Source organism: Lates calcarifer, linkage group LG15 (assembly GCF_001640805.2).
Source record: "Lates calcarifer isolate ASB-BC8 linkage group LG15, TLL_Latcal_v3, whole genome shotgun sequence".
Classification (NCBI taxonomy): Eukaryota; Metazoa; Chordata; class Actinopteri; family Centropomidae; genus Lates; species Lates calcarifer.
This window is the reverse complement of record NC_066847.1, coordinates 9,750,222-9,767,872: the sequence shown is the minus strand read 5'-3', so window position 1 is coordinate 9,767,872 and position 17,651 is coordinate 9,750,222. Positions and strand designations below refer to the sequence as shown.

Here is a 17,651-nt window from a genome sequence, read left to right as displayed (position 1 = left end):
GCTGGCTGGGTGGCTGGCAGCAGCAATTTATGGCAGCAGACACAGAGGGGTCTATTTTTGTCTGCCAGTGTCTTTGGAAACAAAGAAGAATCTGGCGGCGGACAGAGGCAGCCAGTCAGTCAGATATTGTGTTTCATATCGGCAGTTGTTTTGCCTGGAAGGGAGACAATACATGTTTATTTTTGCAAGGTCACTCTCTAATGTCTGGAGGTGTGAGAGGATCCAGTGTGGAAAGTATGAGCTATTAAAGTGCCTGCTTTGATAGCTGCATCGAAGGATGCTGTTTAGCTATCTATACCCTGCAGGGTTTCATGTTGTCAGAAAGGGGGGCACAGTCTCTAAATGGACAGTCAGCATTTCTGCTCTCTTTTCTTCCAAGAGTAGATCTGCATCCCACTGCACAACCACAAGCCTCTTTTTCTTTTTTAAAACAGCCTTTAGTCTGTCCACCTATCTAAACTATCTAAACTTTTTATATCTCTTCCTCTCTATCTCTCTGCCCCCCACCCCCTTGCACACACAGGGGGGGTCTGATTGTGGGTACGTGCAGGGAAGCAGCATTACTCATCTCTGCAAATGTTCCTCATCTATAATTCATGGTGCTGGGTCCTGGCAAGTGACTGTGCTGAGCTAAGGTTGGGCTGCATACTCAGTGCACTACAGTATGCGGCAGGTGGAGGGGACACTGACAGGGTGATTCAATAAAACACAGAGGCCCACTGCATGAAGTCACGGAAGCATGCGCAGCAGTTCCTGCATCTGTGAATCAGTGTTGGCCATTAAAATTGTGTTTTAGTTTGTTTCGGAATTGAATTTGACAGGATTCAGTTTTTACAATCTGATAATATTGGTGGCTGATAATGTTCACAGCATGGGAATTAAACTTTTTTGTATTGGCATACAGAAATATAGCTATTTATTACAGTATTACTACAAACACACATATACACACATACATAACAGCAAAAAAAGAAAAAAAGTATATCGAAAATATACAAGAAAAATAAGAGATCTGATCGTCAGTCATAAAGACCCTTTGTTAGTATTAGATGACACAAAATAGAAATTAACATCGAATCAACACGTAAAAATGCGTACTTTAGTATTTTTCTCTGTACTTACATATTTAGATATGAAAATAAATAAATGAAAATGCTCCGCCCACCGCGACGCATGAAATTGACGTCACGACAGTAAACAAGAGCATGTCGCACAGACAGGCTCAAACAAGAGGTAACGGTGGCTTTTCACACTTGAAGTAGCTTTGTAATTCATTGAAATCACGCCTGCACATTTGAGATAAATCTTGGTGTAAATTGTAAGAGCTCTGTGAAACCAGCAGCTTTATATCTTTAGCGACTTAGCTCTGTACGCGAACGTATCCCTGTAGCTTAGCTAAGTTTAGCATGCAGTACAGTAGTTTGTAACACAAGAGTCGTATTGTTGTGTTTTTCCCACAAACAGACCGCGGTATGTAACTTAGCTTTAATGTAAATATAGATGACTACAAGTGTTGGTTGACGGCAGGTGTCTCTGGTTAATTGTGTGCCGTGTTTCAGAAATGAACGGTCAAGCGGACGTCGAAGTTGACTACAAGCGGAAATACAAAAATCTGAAGAGAAAACTAAAATTTCTCGTTTATGTGAGTATATTCGTTCGTATGATTTTATATATATTTACACAAACTGTTTCCTGTCGCCTTGCTTGAACCGTTTGGCTTCCTTTTTCAGGAACAGGAATGTTTCCAGGAGGAGCTGAGGAGAGCACAGAGAAAACTTCTTAAAGTTTCTAGGGACAAAAGGTGATTAAACACTGTGTGTACATAAAAATGTGTGGATGTTAAACAACACTGTCTGCCTGCAGTAAATAACAGTCTCATCCACATTTTCTAGCTTCCTTCTGGACAGACTGCTACAGTATGAGAGAGTAGATGAAGACTCCTCAGGTAGGAATCAAAACTCATGTCATTGTGAATAAACACATTTTCTTGTCATAAAGCCACTATTGCATATACTTGTTCCTTTAGTATGTGTTGTACTAAGCTTTGTATCCACCATGCAGCTAGATCAGGTTCTTCTGCCTTCTCTCCCAGATTCAGAAGCAACAGTCTCTTCAGAAAACAGTGAGGGTGAAGGCCCCAGGGAAAGAGAAAGAGAACGAGACGGAGCAAAGAAGTACGTGTGGGCATTTTAACTTAAGATTCAGACATTAGTCCACCCCGCCTCAGGGTAACTCTTGAGTAGCATTATGTAGAACTTCCATGGATCTCTTGTACTACATCACATGAAAATGAGTGTGCAGTATACATACTGACAAATTCAACACATTGTTGTAAATATAATTCAGTTCTGGTACAATGCTCAGCAGAGTATCCTACTTGTACTTTAAAAATATGGAGTATTTGAAGAGACTGGCTAAAAGGGTCAAAAGGCCTCTAATGGAGATCCATTAATTGCATTTACCTAACAGAACTGACACTTTAGTCAATAGAAGTAACTGAATTTTCATTTTTGAACTCTTTGTTGACCATGAATAACAGAAGGCCAAAACTGAGAAAATAATGCATTTTAAAATTTTGCTGGCTTCATGTGGCCTATTGAACCAAATGTGGACCAAAAAAAATTTCACGCTCTGAATGCTCAATGAGTCAGTGAGTTTCTCTTTATTTCTCATCTGCTCTTTTCAGGCGAAGAAGTAGTCCTGGGGCATGTCTTCCTTCATCATCCTCTCCTCATCTCTCCCTGCTGTCCCGTCCTGGTGTTAATCCCCTGCAGTCATCAGGCTCTGGACCTTACCTCAACACTGTGAGTTTCTGTCTCCATTTCTTACATTTTAGTGCAGCCAGCAACAGTAACATTGCTGCCATTGTCATCTCCTCATCAGCAAACATAATCCCTGTTTTAATTTGGCATTATTTATATAATTTGTTTTGTCATTTTATTCATAAGTGTTTTATCTCTTCCTTTGTTTTATGTTTGACGTCTGTAACGGCTTCACTGTCTTTGCATTGTTCATTCTTCTGTGTATGTTTTTTGTGTTTCTCGGCATCTGTCTTTCTTGTAAATTCCCTATGCCTGTGTGCATGTGTGTTTGTGTGGTCATTTGGCAAAACTGGGGCCTGCGTGTGTGTTGGGCAGATGCCCTTCCCACCAGAGTATTTGGCTCCCCCAGCTGAACGAATGAAGAAAGAGAGAAAAACAAAGGCGCCAAAAAACAAGAAAGAGACTACGGGGAAGGTGAGAGAGGAAAACAAAAAAATGAGATACTGAGAGATGGTGATAGTAATATAGATACACTGCTAACATCTCAGATCCTGAACATGAATGTGGATTGTAGAGTAGACCATTTCCAGTAGGTTATATTTTGGTCACAATATATATATGCCTAATTACAAGGAAGCAAAAAATATGTGCTTTTATGTTTAAGGCTGTCTCCTTGAGTGCAAAAACTTTGTATTGGTAATTGTACAGGTTTTAATATAACCACTTCTGATCAGTGTTTTATTGCTCTTTATTCACTGTACCCTATAAAAATGACATTTCAAGACGCATAAATTCAGTCCCCTAAGCGTTTTTGGCACTGCTGAAATGACCCTCTGGAGTATGTCCATAAGTTCATATAAATGCTGCATGCTTTGTCCCAACTGATGCAATGCAGCCATCCATCCACACCCCTCTGTCCTGCACCATATTTCCATCCTTCTCTCTGTCGTTCCTAACATGTTTGCTTCATTCTGACCTCCTCAGGTTGTTGCCCCAATGGCAGCAAATTACTCATCAGCCCCCTCAGCCCCTCAAACAGCCAGTGGCCCCTTCAGCTGGGTTCCCAGGCAGATGCTCAGTGGAGATGCAGCGGAGGAGGAGGGGGAGAGTGATGGAGACAGCGACAGAGGAGATGAAGACAGAGGGGAGGGAGACGAGGCTGAACTGGTCATTGACATCCCTAATGAGTGAGCATGAGTGTGTGTTTAGATGTATTTATAATCAGGGGATGAAGGGGTTCTGTGTGTGTGTGTGTGTGTGTGCGTGTGCAGGAGTAAGAGACAGAATACGACTGAATGTATTTCTGTATTCAGCAGCTCATTCCACATTTTCAAAAGGGGGTCAAGCTCCCCCCTGTGGACTTTTGCTTAACAGCAGTATCGCTGTGAAACACATAACGTGGTTTTGTATATTATGTTAAAATTGCAGTTTGTAAGCTTTTAAGAAAAATCTACTGCCACTGTGACGATTGGATACAAGCTGCCTGCTGATCATTTTTTGTTTTAAGTCTAGCAATGCACAACTGTGACCACAACTGGGTGTGTCCTTCAAAGAAAGAGTGTTTGTTATTTGTCTTGCCTCGTCCAACCACCATGACAGACTTGGTATTGTTCAAGTACTGTAGTCCACTAAAGCTGAGTTAGTGTGCCAGAGATCTTTGGGAGGTTAAAACTGTTGAGTTTTGTTCGCTTGTTATAGGAAGTTTTGGCACTTGTCATTTGAACTATGTTATGCTTTTTCATCAAAATGTCATAAAAAAGGTTTCCTTGCATTATATATTATTTTTGTATCCATCTAATTGTGTGCTTCAGAGAATAAAATGTAACAGGTCATTTTAGATGACTGAGGATTTTTGTTTAGTTAAGTGGTTGGTCGGGTTTCATTTACAGATTCTTTTGACAACATGCTGCAGAGGCCATTTTGCCTGAAACAGCTGGTTTGTAGTATTGTGTGTTTTTCCTACAAATATTTCTTATTGGACCATTGTGGATGTTCAAAAAGTGGTGAAAGCATAAACACACCCTATGGAAAGGCTGGATGCCCCACCCAAAACTTCACACCCTAAAACTCTCATTCCACAGCTACACTCACTGAGGTATGCATTGTATGCGAGATGTATGCACTGACAACTTAAATTCTTATTCTTATGAATGATGGCAGCTAATATAAACCCAGTTCATGTTGTTTATTGCACATGATTTTCTTTGCTTGACCTCTCTGCAAAGGAATCCTGATACCACTCTTGACAGAAGCCCGAGGGTACATTTGGCTCATGTTTGCCATAACTCTTAAGCAACATGAAGGCAGCCTGGCTGGGTTCCACCTCTTCCTGATATTTTTCTGTTCGCTCTCTACACATGCACAAGACTGGGTTATGGGATTACAATACCAATTGCTGTTTGTGCTACATAATGATTTTGTAAAGAGCAGTCAGTGCCAACGTCATGTCTCAACGGGCATGTTTCTGATCTTAAGGTGAGGGTGAGCTGCAAATCCATGAAAGGGAGTGTTTGGTAATGGGAAGTTAGATTTCAAGAATCGCTGCACTCTGGGTGAGACAATGACCCATGACTGTGACACTGTCAAGATTAGACTTTAATGAGGATTTCATGAGCAGAGGTTGTTAATTTTAGAGCTCAGCTCCTCACATTTTACCTGGAGTTTCAAGTGAGAAGTTCTGCTTGGTTTGGTGACATTTCATAAGTTAGAGTCAGCACTTTCAGGTATGTGCTTCACCAAGAATAATGGAGTGCGCCAATCAAGAGACTTAACCCTGTATAGAAACCATTATTTGGGAATGCAGACCTACAGGTAATTGACAGCTTTTAGTGGGTGTGGGCTTAGTTTGTGTACCTAACAGCAACGGGAGTTAAAGGTGTAACCATAGAGAGTGTTGTAAGAGGGAGGGGTGAAGTGGAGGTACAGCCAGAGGGAGAGTCAGAGAGGGTGGAACTGACAGAGGGGGCGAGGTTGTCAGGGAAAGGGAAATGAAGGAGTAAGCAAGATTGTGCCTGCAACACAGATTCACTCTCTCAGGGTACAGCTGACATTAAAAGAAGACAGACATGGTTGGAGACAAACTGGAGGAGAGAACAAGGAGTGGGTGAGGAAAAACAACAAGAGATCAGCAGCCAGCTTTGGCCAGCCTTATCTTTTTCCATCTATATACGGAAACTGCTGGATAATTTATAAGCCTCTCCCTCTCGCTCTGTGTGAGGGAGTGAGTGTGAGAGAGGGGAGGGGGTATTTGCTGAGCTCACTACCACCATGCTGTGTCCTGCTGCTGTCAGCGCAGCTGCTGCTGCTGCTATCTGGCTGCTGGCAGTGCTGGGCCCTGGCCTGTCTCTTCCAGCTGAGGACGACTCAGAGCCAGGCTTCACCCTCTGCAGTCACTGCTTCTACAGACAGACGCCTCCTCAGGGAGCCTCCACGGGGCCGCCGCTGCGCCCACTCTGCCACAGACTGCCCGGGGGACAAGCTTTTGCCACTCTGTCCAAACCAACCTGTGACACAGCTGTCTACTCTGCCTTCCATCTCAGCCATGGATGGTCAGAGAGAGAGGGAGAGGAGGGGGAAGAGCTAGTGGTAAGGACGCATCTGTCATGCTGTTTAAAGTGGTACTGTCTGTTTTTGAATAATGGAATTTGAGAAATGAAGTGTACAGTATAAAAGCACAGATTGTTGCACCAGCATGCAAGCAGTAAACCAGTGTTATAAAGTAACTAAGCATGTTTACTCAAGTACTGCACTTAAATATAGTTTTGAGGCACTAAAACTTGAATATTTCCATCTTATGTTACTTTAAACTTATACTCCACTACATTTATCTGACAGCTATAATTACTAGCTACTTTTTCAGGTTAACATTTTGCATTACAAACATGATAAACATGAAGTTAATGATTTAAAATCAGACATTAAAGAGTAAACCAGTTGTTACCAGGATGTTTGGATTGTGACCTCTTCCAAAAATGTAGTGTCTGGTTAGAGCCTATGATGATTATGAGTTGTTAACAGTTCCACCAATGAGTCATTTCCCCTCTAGATCTCTCAGATAGTTTGAGTTTAGTAACTGTTTGGTGCCCTTTTTTCACAAAAAAATAAACAATTATAGAAAAGTCCAAAAAAAGATAGGAATTTTTGAATTTTCTCACCACCACTCCAGATTTATCTTGTTATTCTTGGGCCCCTTGTTCAACTCCTGAGTCAGGAACTAAACTACCTAAATGTATACAATGTATATACTTCTGTACTTTTACTTAAGTTGGATTTTGAATACAGGCCTTTTGCTTGTCATGTAGCATACAGTTTTTTGGTTGTTGCATTGGTACTTTTAGTTAAGTAAAATTTCTGAGTATGTCTTCCACCACTGGGCTAAACACTGTAAACAGTTAATTTACTACAACATAAGTGCATTTGTGAGTGGCCAACAAAACCAAAATACAGGTTTTTTGTTGTTTTATACATTTACAGTAATATAGGAACCATGTTTTATGTCATACAGACTCGTTTAATATGACCAAAAAAAGTATTTAAAAATTATCAGTTAAATACAGTAGATTATAACTGGTGTAGACTTGTATACATACTAATGCACTCACGCCTTAACAATTGGTTGTGATTATTTTTTCTCCTAGACAGAAGAAGAAGACAGCATTAAATTAGCAGTACCAGCTCTCCTCAGAGGAGGCGGGGATCCAGCTCATCCTGTCTCGCCCACAGACTCCCCTCTTCAACACTGGGACTCAACAGTCACAACACTGGTTCAGTCAAGCATCAGTCCCCAGTGCAGCGCTTTAGGGGGCGATCTCTACATCCTGACGGGGGCGGGAGGTCTCGGGGCCGCTGAGGATGGAGATGAGGAGTGTCAGACGAAGCCGCTGTGGTCTGCAGTGTGCTGCACTGTCCCAGAGGGGAAGGGCAGCTTCAGCATGGGGTTAATCAGAGAGACAGAAGAGGAGGAGAGGCAAGTGAGCATGGAGGAGCTGGAGGAGGTGCTGGGGGTGGCAGACCTGTTTTCTGAAGGCTGTGGAGGGGCTGCGGAGACTCTTGGAGTTGCAGGAGGTCTTCGCAGTGGGGGGCAACCTGAAAATATAGAAGAGATGGTTGCAGATGATCCTGGTGAAGATGCAGGCGATACAGGCGTGGATTCAGATGCTGCCAGTCAAGACACAGAAGAGGAGGCTACTCTTGATGCTCAGCCAGAGGAAGCTGATGAAGTTGCTCAGGAAACTTCAGCAGATGCAGTGAAATCAGAGAGCAGCAGCAGCAGCAGTAGCAGCGAGGAGCAGGGTGATGTGAAGCGTTCAGCAGCTGTCAGATCAGAGTCTCCTGAGTCTTCAGCTGACTACGAGACCGTGGATGAACAAGAAACAGACTCAAATTCCAGCAGCACTCTGGTCTACATCCTCTCCACCACCATGTCCATTCTTAAAGCTCCACTGCGCCCTGTGTTCTCGACCGTCACACAGTTACCTGAACAGGTGATACAATTTGCTGAACTTTTTAGACTTTTATTTTATTTAAACTTAAAGAAAGTACACCAGCACTTCCAGAAGGCTAAGGGATTCACGGGAGACACATTTTGTAAAAAGAGTGGTCAAAAATGGCCAAGATGTCCCTGCTACACCCCTGTTTGTTATAAACCTGTGGTGTTCAAGTCCAAGCCTAATGACATACTCAGGGTAAATTGATCACATTTAAAATAACCGAGGGGGTACTTAATGAATTTACAAAAGGCATGAGGAAACACAATTGCAACAATAGGCCTCAGCAGCCAAATCTTCTTGTTTATTCATTTGAGTCGTTTTTGGCTAACAAGAGAATATTTTTCCAAAAAGTTCATGACAGAGTTCACTGAGATGTTAGTTTACTGTTGTCAGTTTGACATTTTAACCACAGCTTCAGAGTGGTTTAATAAATCACCTCATTCCAGTCTGGGAGGAGCAGTCTGGAATGAGGTGTGTTCAGTGAGAGGTGTTGACTCTAAATTCACTACATTCCCTCAGGTCTGTCTGTCATTTCATCGTTCACATCTTTTAATCTGACTTTAAAGAATGACATTTGGTTTATCTTGATTCAGGTGACCTATATTCTTCAGGAAGACCTTGGAGTTCTGTCTGCCCTGCCTGGAGATACCTTCTCCCTGTTCTACCTCCTGACCTCTGACCTCTTGTCTTATATGCGCTCGGCTGCAGAAATGGTGCTGGGCCTCGGGGAAGGCTGCTTCTCCAGCGCCTACTACTGTACCTCGTCCATGCTGGAGGCCCTGATTAGTAGCTGCCATATTGGGGTCACCGGCGTGGGGACCCTGGCAGGTGACACGGTGGGGGTGTTTGGTGTTGCACTGGATAATGCCTGGTGGGTGACCAAGTTCTTTGGAGGGCAGCTGTGGGAGCAAAGCGAGGGTTACGTAGGAACAGTGATGTCAGAGATGGGCGGTCAGGCCAAAGCTGTAGGTGGAGGGCTGGGGAAGCTGGTGTGGAGAAGTGCAAATGGAGTGAGTAGTGTGTTTAGGCTGGGAGGGGGTTTTATAATTGCGATGGTGGATGTGCTCACTGGTGCCATGAGAGAGGTATTTGGGCAGGAGTCAGAGTGAGGGAGGAGAGGACCAGACCCCAGATCAGGCCATCAGGAACAAACATTTCCAAATGTTTTCTCCAGCTTTGGCTTGTAAATTTCTTCAGCACGTGGGAGTGTGAAAAAACTATTTGAAGCTGATGTCATTTGATATGCCTTAGTTATTATAGAAGTATGCCCACATGTGAATTTCAAATTTCTGTAGGTCTTACACTTCACTGTGGAAAGCTGACTGCTCAGATAATCTACTGTATTTGACCCAACTGTGATTTAAAAAAACACTGTGCACACTGCTTTTGGATGTAATTGTTCAAGACTACTCATATTATACAGATATAAATATATATACACACATATATAGTCATATTTTTTGCGTGTGTACATTAGAATAAAATAGATTGCTGGCTTGCTATTGTAACATCCACAGTTTCCTTCTTTGTTTGTTCTCATCCTTGAATATTCCTCTGATCCAGTGGTGTCCATATTTTTGTAGCTTCGCGAACTCCTTCCTAATTATTTACACCATCTCTACCACAGAGAAGATACATGTATAAATGATTGTCAGAAGCTATATAAGCACACACTGACATAACAGCTTTAAGAGTTATCAGTAAGTGCTTTATGGAAAACATTCCTTGACTTCAGACTCCATGGTCACAGGCTGTAATGACTCATTTCCCACTTCAGCTGTCTGTGGGGCATCCTCTACCACTGCCTACATCAGCCTGCAGGTCCCAACTAAACAAATTCATGAAACTTTCAGGGCACTTTCTATATTAAAGTATTTTATTTGGAGTCACTAGCAGCGACTTTGGAATTAAACCTTGATTATCACTGATTTTATAAGAAGAATTGTGGAGTGTTATGATGTGTAACATTGGCAGGCCTAGTGGGGACCATCAGTTGCAAAATAAAGCTATTCACTGTACATAACAGTAGATGGCGATACTGTAACATTTTGGAAACTCAAACTTGTCATAGACTTCCTTCACTGCAAAATAACTGTAGCCAAATAATGATACACCCCACCCTTGGGTGGTCCTATGGGGTGCACAGCACTCCAAATCAACCACAGAAACCATCTTACAAACAACCAAATTCGTGGCATTTATTGATGAGCCATCAAAAAATAATGTATAAAAAAGAAATGTATTAATAAAGATACACTTAGGCATAACAATACAATTTAATCATTTCAGAACAATTTAGTCAACTATAAAATCAACAATAAACCACAGTATGCCTGCAGCAGAGATGTGTCTGGGATGGACAGATGATATATTCAGAGCTGCATCATCTTGATTCTTCATCTGCAACAAAACAGAATCTCTTAAGCATTCTGAGAAACAAAACTGCATGTCTCTGAGTAGAATTTGTATTGTGACCTGCCCAGTGTACTCCTGTTCAATAATCATGCTGTGTAATCAGCATTCTGGTATTCCAAAAAAGAGAATAGTAGATTATGTTACTGACCTACCCCCTGGTCTCCACATAGATGACGCCCTGCTTGTTGCCAAATGGATAGGTAGCAAATTCGCAGATGTACTTCCCCTCATCTGTCACCCTAATATCACTGATCTGGATGGAAGGGCTGGTCATGTTTGGGGGACTGGGTGAGAAGCTGACCCTATCCTTCAAAAATGAGTCTGGGTAGTGATGCCCAAAGCTGGGGTGAAAAACAGCGATTTTGATCCTTTCTCCGGCATTCGACTTGTAGATCCATGTGACCTGTGGTGGAGCAGGAACAGGGTCAGTGGTTAGGACGTATATTCACTTAATGGCCAATGTCTGCTCAATTCAGTTGTGAAAGCAAATTGTTGTCCCTGGCAATTTCAACTATTTATATTGTGTCAAGTCATTATAATGAGCTGCAGTTTCAGAATGAAATGGACATCAACAACTGCATCTGACCTGTGTGAGCTGAATCCCAGTGTTTTCAGTGAAGGAACAGTATAAGTTGACTGTCTGCCCAGGATATGGTACCTCCCCTGACCCCAGCACCACTGGCTGACCTGTCCCATCTAGATGAAACAAAGAAAAAGAAACAATGTCTGTTGTTTCAGCTGCATCTTTACACCAGGGAAACCACAATGGAGTCACAATGGAGAGTCTTAGACTGTTTGATTTAGTCACAATATAAAATAAAATAAGCACTCTTCCAAAATATGAGGTTCCCTCATTTGGTATTTTGATAAAGGTGGTGTATAGTGCTGTCTAACATTACTCCAAAAAAGCACAGATTTTGTTCGACACTCAAGCTTTTGGTTTTACTAACTCGTTTGTGACTCCTCTACCTATTTCTTATCGTGGTTTCAAGGTGAAACTTGACTGAAACAATATCTGTCTTTTGTTGAGTAACCTTACTCTAATATGAGTGACACATCAATGAATTCCCTGGTTGCTGTCGAACACGTCAGCCTAAAATCTGCCATGGATATTCATATGGGTTGAGATCAGGTCTTTATCATAAGATAAATATCACTGTCATAAACATCAAACCAGTCATGACCCCATGTGCCACTCATTTACTGGGGAATGTCTTTTCACTTGACACCTATCTGTATAAACACTGTATGCAGATTATGTTAGTGACCTACCCACTATGTCCAGATAGGTGATTCCCTGCTCGTTGCCACTTGGATAAGTAGCATATTTGCAGATGTACTTCCCCTCATCAGTCATCCTAAGATCACGAATCTGGATGGAAGGGCTGGCCAGGTTTGTAGGAACAGGTGAGAAGCTGATCCTACCCTTCACAGGTGAGGTGGGGTAGTAGGGGTCAAAGCTGGGGTGAAACACAGCGATGTTGATTCTCTCTCCGTCCTCTGACTCGTAGATCCACGTGACCTGTGGTGGAGCAGGGACAGGGTCAGTGGATAGGATGCGTACAGACAAAAAAAGAACTCCATCATAACTGTGTATCTGACCTGTGTGGGCCGAATCCCAGTTGCATTAGTGAAGGCGCAGCGTAGGTTGACTGTCTGTCCAGGATATGAAACCACGTCTGGCTCCACTTCCACTATCTGAACTGCAGCTTGTATAGGAAACAAGGAGGAGCCAGATTTCACCTCTATGCAAATTCACACACAAACACAACTGTTGTGACTGCACATAATGTAAGGGCAGAGCTGAGCCGGGGCTGTTGTCTGTCATTTTGAAGCAATAAGAGGAGAGCCAACGCAGGTCAACTCCTGCCAGAGCTCGGATGAGAGACAGGCTGGCCTTATGGGACTCTACACAGCCCCAGGGAAATGAATATTACACACAAGAAATACAAGGTGGTGTTCATATTAATGTGGACATACGAGCATAGCACACCAGGAAATGTGTGGCATGTGTTATGTAAGTGCACTTAGTTGCAATTAATCAGTTCAGAGGATATAAATGTTTTCATACACAAGCCAGGGGACAGTTTAGATGATGAACGAGACCCAAGTGAGCCCCGTGTGTGTTTTTCATATCACCTCTGAAATGCTCACTGCTTTACTGACACATTCACAATGTGTAAAATGTATCCCTTTATTAAGAAATTTGCAATGTGTGCAACTTATATCAGCAAAGTGCAGACACATCTGTACTGATTGTTTTCTGTTTACTTACTTTCATGTGTTGTGATGTGTGTGCTTTTTTTATGCCCCTCAACTCACCTCTGACGATGGCTGTGACCTGATCTCTGCCGACCCCTTTGCGATTTCTGACCTCACAGACAAAAGTGGTGTTGACAGCCTCATCCACCTTCAGCACCTTCAGCTTGTTGTCTTTGACCTGCACTGTGTCTGGCATCTCTCCTGACATCCTGCAGGGACAGGAGTATATTGGCATGATGAAGAAGTAAAGGGAAAAGATGTACATTTACAGAAATGGGCTGTGTTGTGCAAGGTCATCAAAAAACCAATCACTTTTCTCTTTCCTCAAAAAGCAAACATGATAGAGACAGGAGGAAAACTGAAACTGTTTGATCCCAGCCAAAAAACTAATTTCTCCCATCTTTTAAATAGTTTCTTTTTTAAAAAACTTTGTCACAGTTATGTTCATTGCTGTTAATACAGAAAAAAGGGCATGGAAGGGAAAATTAGAAAAATAGAAACAAGAGATGGAGCAAGAGCAGACAAGACAGTAGAGAGTCCAGGATGTGTTACTCACGTCTTCCAAAGGATGGAAGTGGGAACAGGGTTTCCAGTAAATTGGCAGGTGAGCACCACATCTGTACGACCCACGTACCAATTATTGTCATAACCCACTATTGTCACCTGAGGGGCGTCTGTGGGAAGGACAGATGAATGACAGAAGGGAGGAGAGAAAAATAGCAATGGGTTCAATTAATAACTCCAAGGTTTGAAACCATATTAGAGTGTGAACAGCAAAGGAATTGATAGGTTTTGTGTGTGTGTGTGTGTGTGTGTGTGTGTGTGTGTGTGTGTGTGTGTGTGTGTGTGCGTGCGTGTGTGTGTGTGGTGTCTTACATTGAACTGCTAGTTTCAAAGGGAAGCTCTCTGGTTTGACCTGGGTCCTGTGTGACACCACACAGCTGATGTCTTTCCCATTGTCTGCTGCTGTGGGAACCATTCGGTACTCGCTGGTCACTGTCACGGTGTTGTCGGTACCCGGCTTAGACACTGTTGACGCATTTCCATTGGCTGTGGTCACCCAGGAGATCTGCGCAGCGGGACGTCCATCTACAGACTCGCAGCGTGCCACAGTGACAGGCTTAGTGCCTGTTTCCACTGTTACGATGGAGGCTGAGTTCTGAGGCTTAGCTGGTGGATGGATGGACAGATTGATGCAAGGATGGAGGGTGGATGGAGAGAGGAAGGGACACAGAGTGGCAGAGAGAAGATTAAAGGATGCAGAGATAGATAAAATGGAAATAAGACAGCTGAGGGAAAAGATAATGTGCACCATTATTGATAAACAATTTGAGTCACCAGTCTGGCAAAAGTAAATCCAAAACCTCAATCTCCAAACATCCCCTGTCCCTCACTCAACCCCCCACCCCCCTCATCCCCACCCCACTCTCTCTACTGTCTTTTCTCTCTCCAGAGCCTACATTGATAAACAATTATGAGCACCAGTGCAAACACACCCAACCCCTAAATCTTCTTTCAGCCTCCCTCCATTTCTTTAATCTATTCCCTCTCTATCCCTATCACCCACTATTGATAAACCATTTCCCTGACTGGTCCATTGCATTTCCATAAACAAATTCTAAATCACTACATGATCTCTGTCAGCCTTCATCCTCTCTATTCTATTTTGCTCATACCTCCTCAATTCAATTGCCCTCTGTGATACTTGTGTGGGATCAGAGGAGAGCAGGCAGGACAGAAGCTGACAGCAGGCATGACAAGCAGCCAGATCAATATAGAGCCTGAGGGGAGGCAGGGAGGCATGATACGTTGGAGGGAGAGAGTGGAGCAGGGGAACTGGTGCTGGGCCAAGGTTAGACCAATGGTTCCATTGCATTAACAAGAACACAATTGATCTGACAATACCACTTAAAAACAGCAATTAAGCATCGCTGAACATGCTTTTAACCTGCACACTACCTTTGGAGGAGGGAGAGAGTTGGAGCGACAGACAGGCAGAGGTAGGCGTATAATACTTTGTATTTGTACATATATAGTAAGCAGGGTAAATATGCACATGCTCACTACAGAAATAATGTAGATTATGTTAGTGACCTACCCAGCATGACCAGATAGGTGATTCCCTGCTCGTTGCCAATCGGGTAAGTAGCGTATTCACAGATGTACTTCCCCTCATCGGTCATCCTAACATCGCTAATCTGGATGGAGGGACTGGCCAGGTTTGGAGGACTGGGTGTGAAGCTGACTCTGCCCTTCACGGGTGAGTCTGGATAGTTGGGATCAAAGTTGGGGTGAAACACAGCGATATTGATCCTCTCTCCGTCCTTCGGCTCATAGATCCACGTGACCTGTGGTGGAGCAGGAACAGGGTCAGTGGTTAAGATGCGTACAGTGACTGAGAAAAACAACAGGCCTCATTTATCATGGCATTGATAAGCGACACCAAAGAGAATTTTGACAATTCCACATTTGCTGTAAACTCCACAGGGCAGCGTACACAGCATTACAATCATGATTTGTTAGATTAAGGTTTATTGTGTCACATAAACAAGGCACATGGACCTGTGTTATCCTTTTATGTTCATTTTGATTACAATGAATTACTCTTTCACAGGTTTCACACACCTGCAGAGTCAGGCTGATGCATTATTGACAAATACTTCATTTTACAGAAAGATACCCATTTGTTTAGTCAAATATTAAACTGTATATTCACTGAAAACAAATTGTAGCTCATTGTGTCAAGTCAGCACAATGAGCTGCAATTTTGGGATTTTGTGAATTTCATACCACAAAACCAGTTCAGAGTTGGGAAGAGTGTGGTGGTATAAAAAAGCAATTGAATCCTAACTGAAAAAAAGAAAACAACAACTGCATAATGACTGAGTGTATCTGACCATTGTGGGCTGAATCCCAGTAGCTTCAATGAAGGCACAGCGTAGGTTGACTGTCTGTCCAGGATATGATGACACCTCTGGCTCCACCTCCACTCGCTGACCTGCCGCTCCTAGAGGACACAAAGGCATAGAAAGATTATTTTCTGTTGTTTCCTTAATTTCCCAACTAGGGGAAGAAACAAGGAAGGGGAGCAGACAAACAGTATCGGTATGAAAACCTGCTGATGATAAATGACAGCCTGTGTGAAATTGTCTTGCATTATTGCAGAGATGGCATATTCTGTTTTCCTATCTCATATTTCTGAGATGATATTTGTGTGAGAGTTCTACATTGTTCTTTATTACAGTATGTAATTTTAGCCTGTTCCTCAGATAAATCTCCTGGGACCATCAACACTGGGCTGAATTGAAAGCAGTTGGTGTGCAGAAGGTTTTTGAGGAGCATGACTCCAGAGTCCTGACACACCAAACTCAATTTTCTCCTGGCTCTCTGGCTGTTAAATGTGTGTCTCACACTTTGAGAGAGGGAGAGGAATAGGGGAGCTGCAGGAAAAGCGTCCTGAAAGAGAGTCAGTTACAAACCTTAAAAATGGGTGTCATCAGACCTGATGTCTGCGGAGGATAACAGGGTTGCTGATGCATGTGTGCGTAGGTGTGTGTACTCAGTTGTGTTTGTGGTCCAATACTGCGGCCTAAAATGCAACAAAATGCACTGACTCGTGCTCATCCTCTCTTCAGATTCATCCACCCTGTCTAATAATATTTGCTAAGTCAACAATAAATCTAATGGATCCTTTGTGTTTCTGGTCACTGGTAATGAAAATAATTTCACTGAAACTCATTTATCAAAAACGAGTGTCATATACCCAAAATCCTGTACACGATGTTGAGGATCAACATTGTGATCAATATATCTTCCACAGGCAATTTTTTTTAAATGCCACTGAGCTGAAATCACTTTTCCCCCCCAGTTATTTCCTGTAGGCAACCTGACCTCAGGTGGGCGGGAAAACTACTAATAATTAACCTATAGACTATAAACCACTTGCCAAAGAGGTAGGATGGCTGGTCAAAGAGCAATACAGCTGGTTCTTTACCCAAAACACACAAAAAAGAGTAAAATGAGAGAGAGTGTAGATTACACGGTGTCATAACGGTTCTGGCTGAAAACCTCGAGCGAAGAAATCACCTGCCCCTGTCACCGCCCTGACAGGTGGTAGTCAGGTTTAAATTAGTCTTCACATGAATTATTAAAGCCCTCAGAAGAAATTTAAGGCAAAATGTTAAGTTTTTATTTAAGTAATAATTTCTTACCGTGTTCTGTAAGTATCGACGCGACCAAGCAGAGCAGTCCGATCATTTTAGTGCAGTCATGCCAATTTCGGGCGTGATGTCTCGCCATGGTTGATTACGGTCCTCTTTATGGAACCAGGCACGTAGTCTCACCGAAATAAACCGAAACAACACCTTCAGACGCGGGTCAGTTTCTGCGTAAAACCTCCCTCATACAAGGCAAGAAAAAACTTGTTTGGCTACAGGACAAAGCAGGGGTCCGACAGAGGTTCTTGTTTCAAGTGTCCCTCACTGCGCCTTTCAGACGGAGTCTGCTGAAATGAATGAAAATCCTCGTGAATTCGTCCTGGCAGCGCACAGGTGAATATTTCCTCCAGCTGGTGCTCTGTGTGTAATGAGGTGCTGCTGCGCTCTCTCTGCTCCAACAACTAGTTCCTCTGAGTCTGAGCGCGCGGCGGTCCGACTGTGTGTGACTGACTGGGTGATGTCATCAGGCTGAGAGGCGTCACAGCCCCGAAAATGACCAGAAATCC

At 43.0% G+C, this 17,651-nt stretch overlaps 3 protein-coding genes across 5 annotated transcripts; 2 read left to right on the top strand and 1 right to left on the bottom strand.

Annotated features, from left to right (window-relative positions):
* The first annotated feature begins 1,173 nt into the window (after positions 1-1,173).
* On the top strand, positions 1,174-4,594 carry ino80e (INO80 complex subunit E). 2 transcript variants are annotated; one of them, XM_018672352.2, is made up of 8 exons: positions 1,174-1,233; positions 1,560-1,642; positions 1,731-1,801; positions 1,893-1,945; positions 2,093-2,174; positions 2,687-2,804; positions 3,138-3,236; positions 3,747-4,594. In XM_018672352.2, exons 1-8 carry the CDS (start codon positions 1,206-1,208, stop codon positions 3,951-3,953), a joined length of 741 nt encoding a protein of 246 aa, XP_018527868.1. In that variant the 5' UTR covers positions 1,174-1,205; the 3' UTR covers positions 3,954-4,594. The 2 variants fall into 2 exon arrangements, with proteins under 2 accessions (XP_018527868.1, XP_018527869.1); XM_018672353.2 differs by lacking the exon at positions 1,174-1,233 and adding an exon at positions 1,276-1,470.
* A 95-nt stretch (positions 4,595-4,689) lies between these two features.
* On the top strand, positions 4,690-9,761 carry LOC108880687 (uncharacterized). Its single transcript, XM_018672322.2, has 3 exons — positions 4,690-6,347; positions 7,400-8,245; positions 8,845-9,761. Exons 1-3 carry the CDS (start codon positions 6,030-6,032, stop codon positions 9,358-9,360), a joined length of 1,680 nt encoding a protein of 559 aa, XP_018527838.1. The 5' UTR covers positions 4,690-6,029; the 3' UTR covers positions 9,361-9,761.
* A 663-nt stretch (positions 9,762-10,424) lies between these two features.
* On the bottom strand, positions 10,425-17,628 carry LOC108880686 (nectin-2). 2 transcript variants are annotated; one of them, XM_018672320.2, is made up of 11 exons: positions 17,140-17,628; positions 15,826-15,935; positions 15,027-15,276; positions 13,805-14,098; positions 13,485-13,602; positions 12,989-13,137; positions 12,269-12,411; positions 11,939-12,188; positions 11,253-11,362; positions 10,815-11,069; positions 10,425-10,651 (listed from the first exon to the last, which is right to left on the bottom strand). In XM_018672320.2, exons 1-10 carry the CDS (start codon positions 17,225-17,227, stop codon positions 10,815-10,817), a joined length of 1,767 nt encoding a protein of 588 aa, XP_018527836.1. In that variant the 5' UTR covers positions 17,228-17,628; the 3' UTR covers positions 10,425-10,651. The 2 variants fall into 2 exon arrangements, with proteins under 2 accessions (XP_018527836.1, XP_018527837.1); XM_018672321.1 differs by having other exon boundaries at positions 12,269-12,375; positions 17,140-17,622.
* Positions 17,629-17,651: the final 23 nt, after the last annotated feature.

Coding starts and splice junctions, on each gene's coding strand:
- ino80e (XM_018672352.2), top strand. CDS start 1,206: ATGTCGCACAGACAGGCTCAAACAAGAG. Junction 1,643..1,730: donor AACTAAAATTTCTCGTTTAT/GTGAGTATATTC, acceptor TTCCTTTTTCAG/GAACAGGAATGTTTCCAGGA. Junction 2,805..3,137: donor CTGGACCTTACCTCAACACT/GTGAGTTTCTGT, acceptor TGTGTTGGGCAG/ATGCCCTTCCCACCAGAGTA.
- LOC108880687 (XM_018672322.2), top strand. CDS start 6,030: ATGCTGTGTCCTGCTGCTGTCAGCGCAGCTGCTGCTGCTGCTATCTGG. Junction 6,348..7,399: donor AGGAGGGGGAAGAGCTAGTG/GTAAGGACGCAT, acceptor TTTTTCTCCTAG/ACAGAAGAAGAAGACAGCAT. Junction 8,246..8,844: donor TCACACAGTTACCTGAACAG/GTGATACAATTT, acceptor ATCTTGATTCAG/GTGACCTATATTCTTCAGGA.
- LOC108880686 (XM_018672320.2), bottom strand. CDS start 17,227: ATGGCGAGACATCACGCCCGAAATTGGCATGACTGCACTAAAATGATC. Junction 15,277..15,825: donor CTGGGATTCAGCCCACAATG/GTCAGATACACT, acceptor GCTCCACCACAG/GTCACGTGGATCTATGAGCC. Junction 11,363..11,938: donor CACCTATCTGGACATAGTGG/GTAGGTCACTAA, acceptor TGTTTCATCTAG/ATGGGACAGGTCAGCCAGTG.